This window comes from Cydia splendana, chromosome Z (assembly GCF_910591565.1).
Source record: "Cydia splendana chromosome Z, ilCydSple1.2, whole genome shotgun sequence".
Classification (NCBI taxonomy): domain Eukaryota; kingdom Metazoa; phylum Arthropoda; class Insecta; order Lepidoptera; family Tortricidae; genus Cydia; species Cydia splendana.
This window is the reverse complement of record NC_085987.1, coordinates 6892976-6912716: the sequence shown is the minus strand read 5'-3', so window position 1 is coordinate 6912716 and position 19741 is coordinate 6892976. Positions and strand designations below refer to the sequence as shown.

The 19741-nt window shown below is 37.9% G+C and overlaps 1 protein-coding gene across 3 annotated transcripts in view; it reads right to left on the bottom strand.

The window, feature by feature from the left end:
• Positions 1-19741, bottom strand: part of LOC134804272 (GTPase-activating Rap/Ran-GAP domain-like protein 3) — a 155423-nt gene that overhangs the window by 27865 nt on the left and 107817 nt on the right. For 2 of the 3 annotated variants that reach the window (XM_063777258.1, XM_063777260.1), the window contains 9 exons: positions 16720-16826; positions 16168-16314; positions 15403-15529; positions 13773-13871; positions 13064-13167; positions 12052-12157; positions 10676-10815; positions 9375-9497; positions 8699-8864 (listed from right to left, as the gene is read on the bottom strand). In XM_063777258.1, the coding sequence (XP_063633328.1) occupies positions 8699-8864; positions 9375-9497; positions 10676-10815; positions 12052-12157; positions 13064-13167; positions 13773-13871; positions 15403-15529; positions 16168-16314; positions 16720-16826 (1119 nt within the window). The remainder of the gene's footprint in view (positions 1-8698; positions 8865-9374; positions 9498-10675; positions 10816-12051; positions 12158-13063; positions 13168-13772; positions 13872-15402; positions 15530-16167; positions 16315-16719; positions 16827-19741) is intronic. The other variant, XM_063777259.1, reaches the window with a different exon arrangement.

Below are 19741 nucleotides of genomic sequence, written 5' to 3'. Positions count from 1 at the left end.
CCTGGTAAGGGCATTTATTTGTGTGTTTATCATAAATATTTGTTCCTGAGTTATGGATGTTTTCTATGTATATAAGTATGTATAATTATATATTATATTTATCGTCGTCTAGTACCCACAAGCCTTATTGAGCTTACCGTGTGGGACTAGATTGATCTGTGCAAAATTGTCCTATTTAATATTTATATATTTATTATTATTTATTTATATCAATAAACCGATAATATGCAATACGTACAATTAGTCAAATGCATACCTACACATATACAGAATACCATTTAATATAGTGGTAGGTAATGCAATTACTCTGTGCATTTATAGGCTTACTTATTATCATATGACCTAAATACCGAGGCATGTCCGTTACATGCAAAATTTGATCTCTTGCCGAAATAATTAAATCAGTTTTAATTCAATATTAAAACCAGGGATCGGATACCGGTGTTTTTTGTATGGGAACGACAATGGTATTTTTTCGTTCTTTGTTAATTATTTCATTTCCAATTGGGCAATCTAATAATACGAAGTGAGTCCTACATTTCGAGTGTAAAATAATTCCAAAATATGGTTATTTCGAAGGTTTTGCAAACGCCGGTTCCGATCCCTGATTAAAACTGTCACGAGCCATACTAACATGAAACACAAAATTAGGTACTGTCAGCATCAATAGTAGCGAATGAAACAACGGTCCAAAAGTATCTGCCATCCGGCAATTATTTCCCAAATAGAGATAGAAACTAATTTTTGGGCATATTCATTTTAACTTGTACTTTTTAAAGTACATGTTATAGCGTGATGTAGGTAAGTTGTGTAAGTTGTGTTTAAGTCACGTCTAACTGTCGCTTTCTTGACAAAATATATGGGGTTTGACATTGACCGTCAGTTTTGTGACGATTGCCAACCGGCCGTTAATGGTAGGTACACAGTTAATTAAAAACCGGCCAAGTGCGAGTCGGACTATTAAAACGGCAAAAAAATCACGTTTGTTGTATGGGAGCCCTCTTAAATATTTATTTTATTATGTTTTTTAGTATTTGTTGTAATAGCGCCAACAAAAATACATCATCTGTGAAAATTTCAACTGTCTAGCTATCACGGTTCATGAGATACAGCCTGGTGACAGACCGACGGACGGACAGCGAAGTCTTAGTAATAGGGTCCCGTTTTCACCCTTCGGGTACGGAACCATAAAAACGGCTTTTTAGGGTTCCGTACCCAAAGGGTAAAACGGGACCCTATTACTAAGACTTCGCTGTCCGTCCGTCCGTCCGTCTGTCACCAGGCTGTATCTCACGAACCGTGATAGCTAGACAGTTGAAATTTTCACAGATGATGTATTTCTGTTGCCGCTATAACAACAAATACTAAAAACAGAATAAAATAAAGATTTAAATGGGGCTCCCATACAACAAACGTGATTTTTGACCAAAGTTAAGCAACGTCGGGAGTGGTCAGTATTTGGATGGGTGACCGTTTTTTTTTTTTTTTGTTTTTTTTTTTTTGCATTATGGTACGGAACCCTTCGTGCGCGAGTCCGACTCGCACTTGCCCGGTTTTTACATAAATATACACGGTGGCTAGAAAATAACTGCATTCTTGAGGTTTTGGTATTATACTGAGCATCTTTATACTATTCGATCAACCCGAAATCGCGAAAAAAAAAATTGGCTGTTTCATACATTTTCTATGTGAGGGTAAATAGTAAAAGTAGCTCAGTATAATCCCAAAACCTCCCTGGCAACTGCAATGCAGTTATTTTTTAGCCATCTTGTATACACCTAAACAAAAAACCTAACTGTTAACTGCTATCATTTGAGTGTCCTATATGTATCTTTTTGCATTTGCATTTGACTATTCCTAGTTCTGTATGTATATCAAGAACCATCGCCTTAAAAAGTATCTCAGTCGGCGCGGAAGTGCCAGCAAGGAAGCGAGTCCTCAATAGGGCAAGTTGACCTGGATAGGCAAAGGGCTCGTCGAGGTGACCTAATTCAGTATTTGATTGCTTCAAATCCTGTCACCGTATATAAATGGACATCTGGCTGATTAAAGGATGACTCACGCTAGTCCGGGTCGGGCCCGGGCCGAGGCGTCCGTCATGTCATTTTGACGGCTGATCGGTGATCACGTGGTGCTTTCCGTAGAAAACGAAGCGCCGGAAGCTCCGGCCCGGCCCCGGTGCGGTCTAGCGTGAGTCATCTTTAATATAGCAGATCGACCTAAATCAGGTCAGTGGACTTAAAATGTATATTTATCGATTGACCAATGTTTAATGTCTGAACGATATGATCGCAGCTGAACGGATATTTAAAAATAAAAGCGGTACAAAAGGCGCTGTCAACACTTTCCTCTGTAGTATGTTACTTTATCGAGTGGAATCTAGAACAGCTTAAAATACCCATATGACTGGAATCGAAAATGTATTCTGTTGTGTGAACAGTTGAGGTACTGCAGGTTAGGCAACCAGCGAGGGGTGAGAGGTTTTTGATCCTGAAGTAAAAAAAATACATACACGTAATTATAGTGTACCTGTGGCGTGTAGTTACCATGGTTGTTGGTGTTGTTCATAAACGCGTCGCAAGCCTCAAGTAGCTATTAATACTATACCCCAGAAAAATACTCACGCTATATACACAAATCAGTACTTTTTCTCTAACATGCAATGAAATATTGATGTTATGTTCCTTATAATAGGCTGCGAAGCATGACGTTTCAGGTGCGGCTAGGACAAAAGGTCGTTAATGGAATTTCATACACATCTTGCAGGCCTAGGCCGGCAAAGTCCTCTTTTTTAATTTTCATTTCACAGATTATTGTGACACAGCATCGTGGCATTCATCCTTAAAAAAAAAACTAGAGGCAGTATTTGCTTTATGGTTCGTAATGACACTCTGGGCTGTAACCGCGAAAATCGAAGTTCGCAAATTGCGGGCATTTTTCTCTGTCACTCTTATTACGCCTTCATTGGAGTAAAAGAGAAAGATCCCCGCAATTTGCGAATATCGGTTTTCGCGGTAGCCCCCTGCCACTACGCCTATAAAAAAAAAACAAAAAACAATGTTTGCTATAATTTGCAGTTTTATTTGTATAAAATCAACATGAACTTAATAAATAATACATTCTATAATTTTATAATTTTAAATTATAAATTTAACTACACAAATAAAAACATTTAAAATATTTCATCTAAACGTTAGCGGTAAAAAGGTCTACTCAAACACGCGTAGTTATATTTTTTTAATTGTTATGGAGGTAAAGTTGAAAAATATTCATTCTGTTTTATTGGATTTATGGTGCGTTGTTGATTTTTTGACTTTAATATGAGTTTCGACGAAATAATGAAATTAATACATATTAACTTGCTGCCTCTACCGCCAAGTCAAAGACGAAGTATGTATATGGTTGCTTATGGCAAATTTATTATTTGAGAAACTAAGAAAAATAGCTTACAGTTTATTAGAAACAGTTTTGTGGCATATTTTAAATGAATGTAACTACAAATTCGTCAACACTGTGGAAATTATACTTATTTACTCCATGCATAAAGCAACGATGTATGTGAAACATGATATCAACATGAAAGACTATGTAAACTTATATGACGAAAACGACAGTCAGACGGATACAAGGCGAAAAAATCAAAGATACATGAAAATATACGGGTAGTAAAAATACACGACTCGTGTAAAACATACGCGTGATAATGATATAGGTACGTGTTGGTTATATTTTGGGTGTCGTTTACTTTTAGTTTTTTCTATAAATAAAACTTGGGTTTCGTGGATTTTTTATTTTATTTATTTCATTGCATGTTTGAGAAAAGCACTATACATACCTCGGCGGGAAATGGGGTTGCCCGCGCTTAGACCTATCCGGCCTCGCTTCGCTCGGCCGTCTATATGTCTTCGGCCGGCAACCCCTTTCGTCCCGGCCTCTGTAGTAATGTACTATTAAGTAATTGGCAAAGGCAGAGACAAATGGTGACCTATGATTAATAATTTAACCAGTAGAAAAAGCACACGACTTGCATAACTCGTCGTCTATACTTTCTCCAATACCTACGCTTAACTTTAGCATAAACTAGTAGTTCGCCCCGAACTGAGAACTCGCGGTTCGCCAAAAAGATCAATTGAATGCAGTGCTACTTGGTCGTGAAATGATCCAAAACCGCGTGCGATTTATTGCAAGATTTGTGGAGCCCTTAAAATTGATAAATTTAAGTCACCATAGAGATTAAAATAAACTGTATCTGTAGTAAGTCGCAATCTTTCTTGTCAAATGTCAAATACTAATATTATGATTATTTTATTTCGTTTTTATCTTGCTAATTATTTTAAAATCTGAAATTAAAAAACAATATTATAAATGTGTAAACCGAGCCCCTTCATTTGATACCAAACTCGACCATACTTTTTGCAATTAAAATGACCAGAATAGTAAGACCCCTCACAAATAGCTTTTTAGCATTTTAAGCTCTTCTAGCTCAATAACCTCTTGATCGAGCTTGCTAAAAATTTAATGACTAAAATATAATGCCCTCAACTATACGTTCACCCAATTTAATTTAAATTAGAACAAATTTACTTGTGTATCAAACTATCCTCTGATAGTTCAGCTTAAAAACATCGAAATGCCGGGACGTGCCCCTAGCTTGCCCTAGCCAGCCGTGTGTTCCAAGTTGAATGTAAGAACTTAACTTCGCTTCGCTCGCTCGTTCGACTACCACACTCAGTATAGTTAACCCCCGACACAAAAAGAGGGGTGTTATAGGTATGTTTGACGACAATGTGGTTTATTTTATTGAAGGCGAGTTTCCTTGCTTGGTGGGTGTTAGCTATGTTTGATAGAAATCGGTCCAGCAGTGTGAAGAGTATCAGCTCTTATTCACCGTGATGTAAGGCATTTTTGACTTATAATGGATTGCATTGAATGGATTGATTGCATATATCTTATTAGGGGGTTGATTAAAATGTTATACTAAGACTATGTTTGAGGTAAAGTTTGTAGCCACAGAGTTGACTGCGAAGCGGTTATCTCAGCACACAGCTGCGACTTCGTAGGTACTTGTGGTCTAACTAACATTTAAACACCGTACTTATGAAACAAGGATGGCAACTTAGTTGGTCTCATTCTTGACTTAAGTTTCTGTCTTATATCTTTGGCAGTTAAAAGCGATATCGTCGTTAAGTTCTCGAGTTTTACTAACGGCGCGAAATGAATTAGAGATTCACTAGATATGAAATAGTAAAGATATTTGACGTTCCACGGCAAAAGGTACCTTATGGCGGCCGCAGTAATATTGGAGCGGCGTTAATAATAGCGTAAGCGCCAACCACCATAAGGTACCTTTTGCCGTGGAACGTCACATATCTTTACTATTTCATATCTAGTGAATCTCTAATTCATTTCCCGAATGCATTGTCAATAATTAAACTTTTTATGTAATCACGGTCATAGATTCAGATAGTTCATTGCTCGAATACGCTTTAATACTAAATATTTTGTTGGAAGCAGCCGACCGGCGCAATCAACGGCATCCGCTTCGTTAACTGAAACCGGAAATTTAACCAGTTCAAAGCGTTTATAGGGCCACGTAAATGTGTAACAGGTTTATTTCTGTCTATTTGCACATTAATAGAACGTTATTGTGCAAAATTAAGCACGTAAAGCGAGATATGTGACGTTATTTTAATGATTTTTGTGTCACGTTTGACCCGACCGCTACGTAAAATTGCTACGCAAAATCGTGTATAATACTTATGCTCGACGCCCTCTACGGACGTGATTTTTGTAGCACGCCTACGCGGTGAAAACGTTACAGCTAGCCCATTATTATGATGGCAGATTTATCATTTAAAACTGGACTTTTCAGGAAGGTGACGGATGGCTTATCATTATCAATATCGATAAACGATAAAGCCACAATTTGCAACCGTCATTTCTCTACTGAATTGTACCATTATGTTCGTTTCAGCTACACTTTCATTCGTTTTTGGTGTCTTTACAATTGTTAAAAGCGTCGCGGAACAACCCTTACCGTTGAGCATGTTTACTGTCCAGTCCATGTAGGTCAATGCCCGATGTTCTATTTAAAACTCGGCCAAGTACGAGAACGGCATCAGTTCGGAGTAGTTTGGAACAGTACCTTTAAGACTTGGTCAAACAATTTTAGTTGGAGTTTGATATGAACCAGTGGGTCGTGTTAAATTAATAAGTATATGTTTTATTCCGTTTTCAAAATCCTGAGTTACGATTTATTAATTTTAAATGTTTTAGTATAACAAGTACCTATTTTTGAATCTATTTCCGAATCGCACGGTCAGGTGTTTTGACCTGAAAAGGACAACGAACATGGCAAATGAGAAAGCGACTTTACATAGTAAAAACATCTAGTCCAGTTATTCCAACGCTTAAGCAATGGTACCGCCGGAATAATTTTAATTTAGACCTTCATTTTTCATTTGTAAATAAATAAATCATATATAATATAATACATGCTGATACGGAAAAAAAAACACTCAAGCATCACAACAATTAATAGACAACAGAAGATTATTTGGATAAATATAATCGCCTATACTCTGTCTGTATCTTTACGTATTTAAATAAAAGTAAAGAAATAATTTGTACATCTTCGGGTAGGTAGTTATAACATTTATTGGTTAACCAACCAAATTGACGACCGGTGTGGCCTAGTGGATAGTGACCCTGCCTGCGAAGCCGATGGTCCTGGGTTCGAATCCCAGTAAGGGCATTTATTTGTGTGATGAACACTAATATTTGTTCCTGAGTCATGGCTGTTTTCTATGTATATAAGTATGTAAGTATGTATATCGTCGCTTAGCACCCATAGTACAAGCTTTGCTAGTACTATGGGTGCAAGTAGTTTGGGGCTAGGTTGATCTGTGTAAGATGTCCCCTAATATTTAATTTATTTTATTTAAATACAAAACCGCCTGGATCAGTCACTGAACGACCTGATTTTAACCTACATTATTTGATCGTGTAATGTTTTCATCTACCCTCAACTGGGTTAAGGAGCCATTTGAGGGTAGATATTGTTTACTTTTATTTAAGTACGTAAAGATACAGAATACAGCAACATATATAACATATATACACATATCTAGGTAAGAGACGTAATCTCGGCTCAACATTCTGTACCTGCCTAAAGCCGATAAGGGCACAGTTATTTGTTACATTAAAAGGGATGTGACACGCGCATTACCGACCTTTTAAAAAATATTTACGAGGCTGCGTTTCCAGCGTAAGGTCAGGTCGAAGGGAAGGAATAAGGTATGTAGACGGCGACACAGCGCGTCTACAAGACCTTTATTCGAAAAACAAATATAGTATAGGATAGAGATAGTTTGTCAATATGAAGGGGGATGAACGTTGCTGGGGGATGAACATTGCTCACGTCCGTAGGAGATTGCCACATACGCCCTACACGTGTCCCCCGGGTGGCGCTAAACGAGCAACAACCTTATTGGCTGCTGTACTTGTTGCTACATGCGACCTCACAGCACCTCAGTCGTCAGTTCTGAATATCTTTATAGACGACTGAACGAATGCCATACGAATAAATATTTATTTAGTCGTATGGCACAAGTATATAATATAGGCAATAAATTAACAATTAAAATTACAACAAAACAATTATTAAGTCAGATGTCAACATTCAGTGTGTTCAGCCATGCGGTTGCATGGGTTGTGAGATGAAGGAGGTCTTCCGGTGGTCCAGAGTATGAATGCAGAGGGCAGCGCTGGATAATGTGTTCCATGGTTTGGGCCTCTTCACCACATTCACACAAGGCTGAGTCCTTCCGTCCCCACCTGTGCAAGAGGTAGTTGCATCGGCCGTGTCCCGTTCTAAGTCTGTTCAAGCGACACCATTGCTGTCTAGGAAGATCAAAACCGGCAAGTCGATGTGCTGGGTTAACAACTCTCGAGTCTACATCTGCGGCGCACCATTCATTTTCCCAGGCTTCAGGGAAAATGAATGGTGCGCCGATACGAATAAATAAAAATATGAACCCGCTGCGGAACAGCTTTACGGTCCGTCAAAAATTTGGCCAACAAAAATAAAGGGGATGGGGCAAGTTTTGTCAGCGGTAAGGGCATTTTACAACCTATCGGCCCCAAATGTGGCAGGTGTGATTCACCGAGCAGCTTATGGAAAAGAGTGAGACGCTAGAATTCTTGATATGTCTTTCCAAATGGCAGTCACTACCCCACTGCATATCCCAGTTTTTCCCCGAATGCTGGGTACCTGGAGGAGTATAATCAAACGCCACTTGACAATGCTCGATGGAAAGAGTCGGACGCTCTATCCTGTCATTATTGAGTCGAGCTCTCAACAAAAAATGGGAATAGCTGCGTCCTTATAGCTTGTACAGTAGAATGACCCGTGATTAAGAGTCTATACTATACACTGTGGTTAAAAAATAACTGCATTCCCGTTGCCAGGGAGGTTTTGGGATTATACTGAGCAACTTTTACTATGGGACCAACTCCGAAATAGCGAAAAAAATTCCTCCCATAGAAAATAAACCAGCCAAAATGTATGAAACAGCCAAATTTTTTTTCGCGATTTCGGGGTTGGTCCCATAGTAAAAGTTGCTCTGTATAATCTCAAAACCTCCCTGGCAACGGGAATGCAGTTATTTTTTAGCCACCCTGTATACACGTAACTTACGTTGGACCTGGCCGGACGAGGCGAGGCTGGTGGGCGCGTCGCCCCGCAGCACTGCGTCCAGCTTGATAGCTTGTCCAATGTGCAGGAACCGCTCCGTGCGCGCTGCGCCCGCACTCTGACTGTTGCCCGACCACACGTCGGACAGCGCGCGGCGGGATAGCATTGGCTGCGAATGAGATGCATGTCTTAGGCCTAGGTCTCTAGTTGATGCCATTCTGCTGCGTGCATTTGCAACAAGACGCTTACACAGCGTAAGGGCTGATTTACACGACGCGCGAACTCGCATGCGATTTTAGTTACATTGCGGACTGTTGGTTACGTCCAATTCAACCGACCGATCAAAGCCCGCAATGTAATGAAACTCGCATGCGAGTTCTTGCATCGTCTAAATGAGCCCTAACTTGGGAACCGAACATAAGCTTTGTGACTCAGGACAAAGATATGCCCCTTACAGAGCAGGGAAAGCGCGAAATGTATGAAATTAATTAACTGCTTTTTTATTCGATATTGTTTAGCTTGTATTGATTAAATCTTACTTTGTAAGCTAAGAATAAAATTATCACATCGCTTTAACATGGCCTCAAAGTTCAGCTAACTATTATATTTACAATTGGCCCCGACGCTGCAGCATAAGAACCCTTCGACATTCATAACCCATACAGTTGTAAATCCTTACCACTTTGTGGTCTGTGCAGTGTTCCGAGTATATGTCTTTAATGAGGGTGTCGAGGGTCCGCTGACGCTTCTGCGTGAAGATCGGCGTTTGGAACGCGGACTTCTCGCCGTTCATCATTTTTACCTGCAAGAAAACACTCATATTAACTATGTACTTACATATTCTTACATAACCATAAGAGCAAAGAAAATATTGCGATGATTGTCACATTAATTAGGATGTTTCGCAAAAATATTGAAAAAACACAAAAGCGATTGAAACAGGTCACACTTTGAATAATATGTTTTGCAAAAGAAAAAAAGTCAGTATTAGTCAATAACTGCAGCTACCGGTTATAAACATAATATAATTTCTTTAATTAGTGTTCTATGATCCATTGGTTAATAGGCACATAATTACTTAAAATATATTGTTAATATTTATAATAAATACATTAAATTAATTAAAATAAATTTAAATTTGAATTTCACACAATCTGCTACCCATGATCATTAAATTGTTAAGATTGTTTGTGCATGGGTTATGTAATCCATATTCAATTTAACTTATTATTAAGTAATTAATAATTAATGTAAAATTAGAATAGGGAGAATAAATGTTTGTCATACTCCAAATCCAATTAAACAATTTAACTCAGGCATCTTTCGGATTGAAAGGATTTTAAGTTTAAGTTAAGGTTAGTACCTACGCTACAAAAGTTTATTGAACTTTCTCTAACAACAAATAACATAAATACGAATCTCAGCTTTAATTAAAGATTCAAAAAAACTAATTAGGATTCATGAATTTGTTCTAAACATGTTAAATTCTAATTAGGTCAGATCAGATGTAGGTATTAACTGGAATAGCATAGATTAATTAGATGATGGGAATCTGTCGCTTTGAACATTGTTCGTGACAAAGCATCTTGCGGATTTAACTTTAATGAGAAAAGTAGGGCTTAATTAAGCCAATGCCGTAAGCGTTTTGGGCAAGGGTATTCGCTAAATGTGTAACCTCTAGCGTTTCACCGTCTTAATACTTTTCTTAAATTAGCCTATTAGAGTGTCCCACTGCTGGGCAAAGGCCACCCCTGCGCTCTTTCCCGCCACTTGGCTCTGTCCAATGCACACTCCCGCCACTCCACACAGAATGTATCGAGGTTGTCCTGCCATCTCCGTTTGGGTCTTCCTCTCCCCCGAGATCCATCCTGTGGGATCCAGTCCGTGGCAACTGGGGGCACGGCGGCGAGGGCCCGAACGGGGGCACGCAGTCGTCGCTGAAGATGATGAAGGAGCTTGTAGCCTTCAGTGACAACTAACCAGCAGATAGTCCCTGAACAGGTTGGGGTCCACGAAGATCGGGGGGCACGGCAGCGAGGGCCCGAACGGGGGCACGCAGTCGTCGCTGAAGATGCTGAGCTTGTAGCCGTCAGGGATCTCTGACACCACAGCGAAGATATCTGCACGGCTATAGGAACTTTATTGAAGGTAGAATTGTTTTTCTAATATAAGAATAAATTTAAAATGTGTTATACGAAAACTTAGTTGCATAATTCCAATTCGATTCACAAGAGCTGCCACGAATGGAATGAATGAGTGAATGAAAAAATATACAGTGTGGAAAAAAAATATGGGCCCTGGAGGGAAAGTGCCTTAAAACTTTAAGTTAGCTCATTTTCCTTTTAAAGAAAACCATATTTTATTTATTTAATAAACAAAACTGCATACACAGATTTTTTCAATTCGCCTGGGAACCGGCTAGAAATAAAAATAATAAAGTTTTTGGAATTTTATTCCACTTGTATAAAAATATCTATAAAAATAAAATAATGTTCCCTTTAAGTAAAATGAGCTTTTATACGAGATAAGGTTTTAATATACTTTCCCTCCAGGGTCCATTATTTTTTTCCACACTGTATATGCGTAAAATTACATTAACCAATTAAATGATGGCTCTAACTGTATCAGTGTATACCATACAAGTGCCACTCATACAATGAAATTTTCAGTCATTCCATTCGTGCCAGCTCTTGTGAAACGACCATAACACTTGTATGAAAATAAATCATATACTCGTACCTACTTATTAAAGATTTTTTAATGTTTATTTTATTAAGCTTGTCTTCTATAGGACCACTTGCGCGTTCCAGGGTTAGCCAACTAACTCTGAGCTAACCGTTTGTACAGGGTTAAACTGTACTGACCCTGGAACACGCAAGTGGTCCTAATGTACTTTGGCTAATCATACTTATCTCAACTTCCGCTTCTTGGTACGTACCTATACTTAAACATGTGGCTTTATTTTGTTGTAACATTAGATACGCTGTATCAGAGTTGGGCGTAATCAATTTCTTTTGGAATTAAATTACACATTACATTACAGTACCTAATCATGATTCCTTAGTAATCGATTCCTTTGGTAATCTGAATTACTGTAATCAATCCCGCTGATTACTTGCGTAATTGTGATTCCTTTGGAATTGAATATATCTAAGTACAAATGTAATCGTGATTCCTCCGTAATCAATTACTCCAGTAATCTGATTACGTAATATTTTCCAGACTAAATTACAATTACTCAATGTCAAAATTCTTTTGATCGTTCTTATCCCAGACATAAATACACTTTTTGTGTACAGCCGCTGTATGTAATAAATATGAGCCGAGTTTTAACTTTTCAGATCGATAAAGGATACGTGTGAAGTGGCTCTTTATAAACTGCGGGTTGAAAGTCTCGTGGGCCCTCTCGTCGACGAAAATTATGTTCACTATGTCGTTACCAATGTGGCGTTTACGTTCCAGCTGCAAAATAAGATATCAAGTTACTTTAAACGCAATTTTTTCAAAATACATGGGACCTTGAATCGTCCCTTCTTTAGTATTTCTTATAAATTATAATTCCAGGGTAAGTAACGCAGTCAGAGAGGGTCGGATGGACAGACCTCGACATAAATAATATACTCTTTTCCGTTAAGTACCATAAAAAGTATTTTTTTTTTATATTAAATAAAAGTACCTACTTAAGTGATTAATTTCAAATCTTGATGTCCGAGCAGGATTAGAAGATTTCATCTTTAATAAATGTAATTAACATCCCAATTTATTTTTAAAATTTTCGTCCCATCGGATGTTTTAGGTGGCAAAAGGTTGGTTTGATGCTAACCTTCTGTAAAAACCCATTCGAGAAGTACCAATGTCCGATAGGTTTACACGTAAGATACCCTTTCAACTCTGTACGGAGTTTATTATAGGTACGAACTCAAACAATAGACAATACTTACAGGCCTATTGGGATTTCGAGATAATCACAAGATCTTGAGAAGATTTAGAGATCAACTAGATCTACATTAGATATCGACTAGATGTGACTTGGATATCTAAGTCATAACTTGTCGAAATCGTTCAAGAGGACCTCCAGAATCGCGGAAACGTCAAATTTGACATATCTATCTTACAAATATCTTTAAATTATCCGTATCGTAACTTGTTGAAGTCTAGTAGAAATCTAATTCATTTCGAATCGAGCCGTTAGAATACTAAGACCAGAGTGCAAAATATTAAGGTTGTAAAGTGTAGTGTACGAACACGAACCCGTAAATTGTGCAGTACCTACCTAACTAGGTCGTCACTACGTTAAGCGCTAACGTTTGACATTTAAATCTAGTCGAAAACCGTACAGCGGCCGTTCCTTTGACTAACAGCACGAACCTGTTGTTTGTTGTCCTTCGAGTGCGGCAGCAGCGTGGACACGTGGAACATGATCTCGTGTCCGTGGTGCATTGTGTACACGGAGTACAATCCCGTCATGTCACCTGCAGTCAACCCGGATAGTTCAAAATGTTATCTTGGTTACAGGTTGACGCTAACACGAAACTACGTACTACAACGCCATGACGCGGTAGGTACGAAGTTTTGGCGTCAACCGGAGATTAATATTTAGGACCGGCTAAATCGTAACTTGGTACAGCATCTACCTACTCTGTGACGTAGCTTATTTATATAACATATATTTATATTCTATAATGCAGCTAAGAAACTTTTTATTTACTTATATAAATATTGAGGGAGCAACTACCAAGTTAAGTACAACCTAATGTTAGTATGTACCTAACCTGTTTGCTAAGGAAATATAATATTCAGTTGCCTAACAAATGTCACGTACAGGCTACCTATACCTACTTGTACATTAAACTTTGACAGTTGCCAAGAGCCTTCAGCCTTTCAGAAACTTAGGTACATTTCCTCTTAGGTTTAAAGGAAACGAGTGAAAAGCAACACTAAGGATTATAAACAAGGTTTAATTTCTATCGCACGCTTTATTGGACTTATGTCATTTACTGATTTGAAAACAGACTTAATTACTTGTCCTGGTTAAACAATTTCAATACCTACGCACTTAAATAATTGGGCACCTTACCTTTAACATCAAGTCCACCTCTGAATCGATTCCAGCCTTTTAATCGAATCCTGTCCCCCAGAAGGTCGATGAATCGCTCGAACGCATCGTCGCCGAATTCTGGAAGCAATGGATTTTTTTAACGGATAGTTTTTCAGCCGTGTTGTTTTATCGGAGACCCTCGGCTTGGACTCACAGCCGTTTTGTAATTTTATCGATAGCGATACGTTGGGAACATTGTAATCGTACTTTGATTAAGTTTAAGCGTCCGGTTGCAAACAGTTATTTTCAAAACTCTTTCTTTTGGGATTTTCTTAAGTAGCAGGAATTGCCGGTAAGTACGAAAATGATTTATAATTGAATTAAGTATGATTTTATATAGTAATTACCCACGTACACAATACTTAACAAGTTATCGATATCGTCCGTATACACATAACATAACACACACGCCGACTAATTGAAAATGATTTTCTTGAAATAAAAAAATAAAACATTACCTACAGGAAAATCTATCAAAACCTAATCAAAATGGTCTAAAAATACATATTAATTAAAAGTAGGTAACAGTAGACATTTTCGTTATGGCCAAAAACGACATCAAGAGTCGTCAAAGAAAAAGTATGTATGCAGCCATTTTGTAAGAACTGATCGGCGATAGTTCAGAAAATGAAGTTTAATTTAATCGTAGCTTGATTACTTACGTAAAATTTCTCCGCTTTTATTTTGTTCCACAGTCAAATTTTCTCGCTACATTTCGTTCAAAGTGAAAAGGACTTTGTAAAGGAGTCTCAAAATTCGGGAAACGTAATATAGTATAAAATTATTAGTTGCTCAGGCAACTAGAGGCTACGGTACGGTCCGCGACTTTGATTACATATTCAGAATACTAGTTTTTGGTAACGAGATGCACATTGAGGTGCTATCAATTTATTTGTGTACAAAGACAAGAGATTGTTCAAAAGTATTTCTTTTTTCTTGAGGTTAGAAGATGGTTGTCGAAGATAGACTACAAATAGGGGAAAAAAATTGTTATCATGTGGGATACGGGCATGTAAAAAGCTCGTGATTCTGAGTAGAAATAATATAAACTATTGGACTATATTATACCACTTTAAATAGAAATGCCCATACATGTACGTGGCTGCAGTGAGTAGACGCAGTGACCGAAGGATGTCGGTCAAGCACTGTATAATTGTATATCTCTATATCTTAGCGACGTTCTTGGGTCGTAGTCTTATGAAAACCTACTAATGCCACCGTAATGCACACGCAACGCGACTCCCACCTTGGAGAATTAAAATTTAAATACATTGATTTATTTATAGAAGGTCTAATTATATGTAGGTGCGTTTCAATTCGAATATTGTTTTGTAAGTTTTATAAAACAATGTGTATAAGATAAGCATACACATTTTTTTTATAAAGCAAATTAATTAATTCTTTGTTTTACTATTTTCATTAGTGGTTAGATAGTTTTTTCAAGTCGCATTTTTCCGCGAACGTCAAATTATGTAATTGATTTTTTATCATTAGGTACCTACTCATAATAGTACCTTATAGCAGAGGCCGGGAAATGGCATTTCGTGGATGAGATTCGATATACTTGAGTTTTTGACAACCCGCCATTAAGATAAGTGACTAATCTAACCGTTGGAGAGCATCTCGTCGTCGGTCCGCTGGCCGGGCCGCATGAACATGACCCCGATCTTGAAGTTCACGGAACCCTCCTGCTCTTCTAGAAGCAGCACGTCCTTCTGCACTTCGGCGCATGATATCTTTAATAAAAATCATGGGGTATCGTTATTATTAAGGTTAGGTTAGGTTAGTGTAGTTCTTGCCATTTAGACCCTTGAGTTTGCGTAGAGCCCGGTAGTGTGCCCGACTCAAGCACAATTTACATTTAACACGTTGCCAGGTGGTATTCCAATTATCAAAATGTTACTTAGATTTAATATTGAACTCAGTGTATCATGCTTGCGCTTATTTATAAGAACATGGACGCGAGAACCTAATATTTAAAAAATAACATACTAAATGAACTTAAGATGTTTAAAATTCGGATGCCGTTTCTGGCTACTTGACTCTGTTTAGGTATCGCTAGTTGGCTTGTGTGTAGCCAAGTGCTTAATTGTATACGATATATGTATTTAAATTATTACTGTGTAAGGTCACCTAAGCTGAGTCAAATAAAATGTAGCTGCAGCACACTGCAGCGGAAGGAATTACGATCACCACCAAAGCTCAAGGGGCGTCCAGATCTGGCAAACGCGCAGCTAGCGCGGCATTCGTGCACTGGCGCAATGCCTACGCAATGCATGTGAACTAGCGAGCGCGTCCACAGTGCGTCCAGAGGCATTCGCCAGGTTTAAATTAACGGACAACATGTAGTTTAAAGAAGTGAAAAGTTGCCCACCTCTCGGCTCACCTCTCTCGGCAACTTATCTACGCGTTCCATACATGGGAACTGAGCGAGGATCTGCTTGACTGTTGGCCGTGTGCGGACTTCAGTCTTCGGGTCCGTGTTCCAGGCACTCGGCGGGATGTAAATCTTTTGGGCACCCTGTATTCATATATAAATAAATTTCAATTGTTAGTTGAAGAGCTAATTGATTGTGATATAAATAATTGCTCCATGGTAAAATTACAGCTTCATTACACTAGTCGTTTACCAAATAAGGTCACTGAAAACAAATTACTTACCTATGAGGTTGCCAGGCAACCGCAAAGTGGAAAAAAAAGGCAACCGCATAGTGTGATTGCGGAATTAGGAAATTGTATTAAAAAAAGGGTTTTGGTTAATGACTTAAAATTGACCTTGCATTATTAAGCAGAGTCGGGTCAATATAACTGTGCGTGGCATTTGCAAAGACAAAGTGTGTTAATGTCATAATTAATGTTAATTTTATTTTTCAAATCGGTGCTAAGTTAGCTTAGACGCGGACTCTAGTTCAAATGTTGTACTTACATTTTTGTTGAAGAGTATGGCCCGCATGAGTCCCGCCGAGCTCTCCTGGACGACGCTCAGCAGGAAGGGCTCGCGGGCGTAGTCTAGCCCCACGTAGTTCTGGTGCACTAAAAAACATTTACATTCGTGAGTACCTTTTAGCATTTATTTCTTGTAAGATAATCTTTTTTGCTTGTCAGAACCAAAATTGGCAACCAAACTATCATTTGTCCATTTAAATTAGGTACATTTTTGTTACAAAATGTATAAGGTTATGTAAATTAGGGCATGCCAAACGCAGATTCTTTAAAATATTATTCGGCCTCGCGTAAAACGATACGGGTGCCTAATCCACATAATGCTATGTATTAATTGAAAATGCGGAACAAAATCTATTGTCGTAAGCACGTGTTTGTAGGCGGTAACAAAGGAAGTGTCAAAAACAAATGACGATGCGTAATTTGTTACTCAAAGCGTTGGCCATGTGAACCCTTTGCCTGCCCATCTGACATCTGACAGACGGGGGTACAGGCTTAGAGAGGAAGTAACATAATTATAATTGATATAGTTATAAATTATGTAAGTCAACGTTATACTCGTAATATTATAAAATCGATGAGCAATCAAAATCATATTCTTATTTTGGCCAAATATATTAAATTGTAGACATGTGAAATCTCTATTGAGACTTTTATTTATTTAAATATATTTCTGAATTTGTTTCTATTGGACCTGACAAAGTTACTAAAAAGTGACCGAATAAAACCCAAAGAAAGGCCTCATATTGATTTAATTTAATGGAAGTAATGGATATTTTAGAGCGATTGACCTGATTTCAGACTTAAATCTAATCATTTGATGGTCATGACTCATGATGTGGTATGGTCACGTTATGCGAAGGGACGAAAACTACACAGTGAGGAAGGCTATGAACATCCCAAGCAACTCCAGAGGAAGAGGCAGAAGACCAGCAACCTGGTGGTCCAATGTTGAAAAAGAGATGAGGACACAAAACCTGACCACATAGACAACCCAGGATAGATTGTCCTGGCGCCGACGTACGAGGAGGCCCGACCCCAGCTGAACTGGGAAATGGGCTGGACAAAGAAGAAGAAGGTCAGATGGACATGATGAAATTTTAAGGGTTTTGTTATAGCCATGTTGGCTACGGAACCCTAAAAATTGCATAAATCACAACATAATTTAAGCGAACTTTTGTCCCCATTGTCCTACATCGGAAAACATGATATCACAGAGCTTAGAGACATCATCTTGTATTGAGGAAGCGTTTCGGAACAGCCTCCATTCATTCCAATTGGTCAAAAAATCCTTTGAAGCCGAAAGGCGCCTTTGAGTTCTTTCAAGCGGAAGGGCTCGTGTCGCAAAAAAACCTTTTATATTTTGTTTCTGTTGTAATTTAATTTATTCGCAGTACCTTTTATTGTTCTGTTGATGGGTATTGACAAAGATCCCATTTAATTAAATCCATATGTGTTTGGAGAATTGATCGAGTCAGAAACTCCAAGACTCGAATTGTAATGTATGTAGGTAGGTACATACATACATACATATTACATAAGTGTAGATACATTACCAGTGTACCTTTAAGCTTACGCGAGATTGGTACGAGAACAATTTGTAATTTTTTCATATACCTAATTTTGTAATATATTTACGTATTTATAAGATTTGATGTAAGTAGTGTATATTTAAAAAAAAATGCAATCCGCAAGTTTCTTGAGCTGGTATCTTCTCGGGGATGTGGAGTAGGGTTAACTAGGGTTAGAACCGGCGGTAGCTTTGACATTCAGAGGTCCATTTTAATAAAGTTATTCACTTTCATACAAACGACAGGGTTGAGGAAAAAACCGAGGAGGCATTTTCGCAGCAGTGCATACGATATCAATAAATAAATAAATATTGCAAATGATTACACAAATTTACTAAGCCCCTACCTACAGTAAGACCAAGAAGGCGTGTGGTTGTCACATCTTTCTATTACAATCTAACTTAACCTTACCTACGTTAGATTATAAATTAACGGGTTCACAATCTTACGGTGTCATATATATCGTTGTCTGAGTACCCACAACACAAGCCTTCTTGAGCTTACTGTGGGACTTGGTCAATCTGTGTAAGAATGTCCTATGTCCTATAATCGTACTTACATAATCTACATAAATGTGTTTTGTAAACTGAATTACATTTTTTGACATATTACATCATCATATAAGAAAGTTATATTCTAATTTAAACGTCGTAAGTGAATTTTTTCATACGTTTAACTCGTTCAAAATATGTATCATCATTCACATAAAATGTTTATGTAACGACGTCGTAAAATTTATTTTCGCATTATAAAGTCAAAGTAAAGGTCACATGGATCAAGACGACGTCGCTCCGGGCGGCGTAGGTTTCCATACTGTTTTGCCCCAAGGGTTCTTGTAGAGAAACATTTTGTTTTTCAAATTAGGATCGTGTGTTTCCTTAAGAGAACAAAAACCACTTGGAAATTTCTAAGAAAATAATGTTATGAGACCGAAATTAAGTGACCTGTGAGCCTCAAGTCCGGTAGGTACGACATTTACATTGAAATCGATGAGGAGGACTATAAACGTTTTTATAGCTTTTTAACAATAGAATATTTAAATAAAAAAACATAAAAGTGTCAGCATTAATAGTAGAGTTAGACCAAGAAAAGTCTGCAGCGATATTGATAGCCACGCAGTGCAAGTTTTTTTTTAATACGTCATAATTTCATAGAAGATTGACATTTATAATAACATTTGCACTGCGTGAGCTACGAAAATCTCTGTAGACTTTTCTTGGTCTAACTCTAGGTACGTTTTACTAACATGAGAAAATATTATATGCATTATTTTAACCATGATTGTCATGAGACTTGTATCTACTGTCAAACTGAATTAAACTTGTCTTTATAACTTTTCATGTGTGCGAGTTGTGCGACTGCATAATATGTTCACATAGCATGAGTACAGGTAGGTATGGGTAATTTAAAATTGAGATGACAGCTTTCACCGTC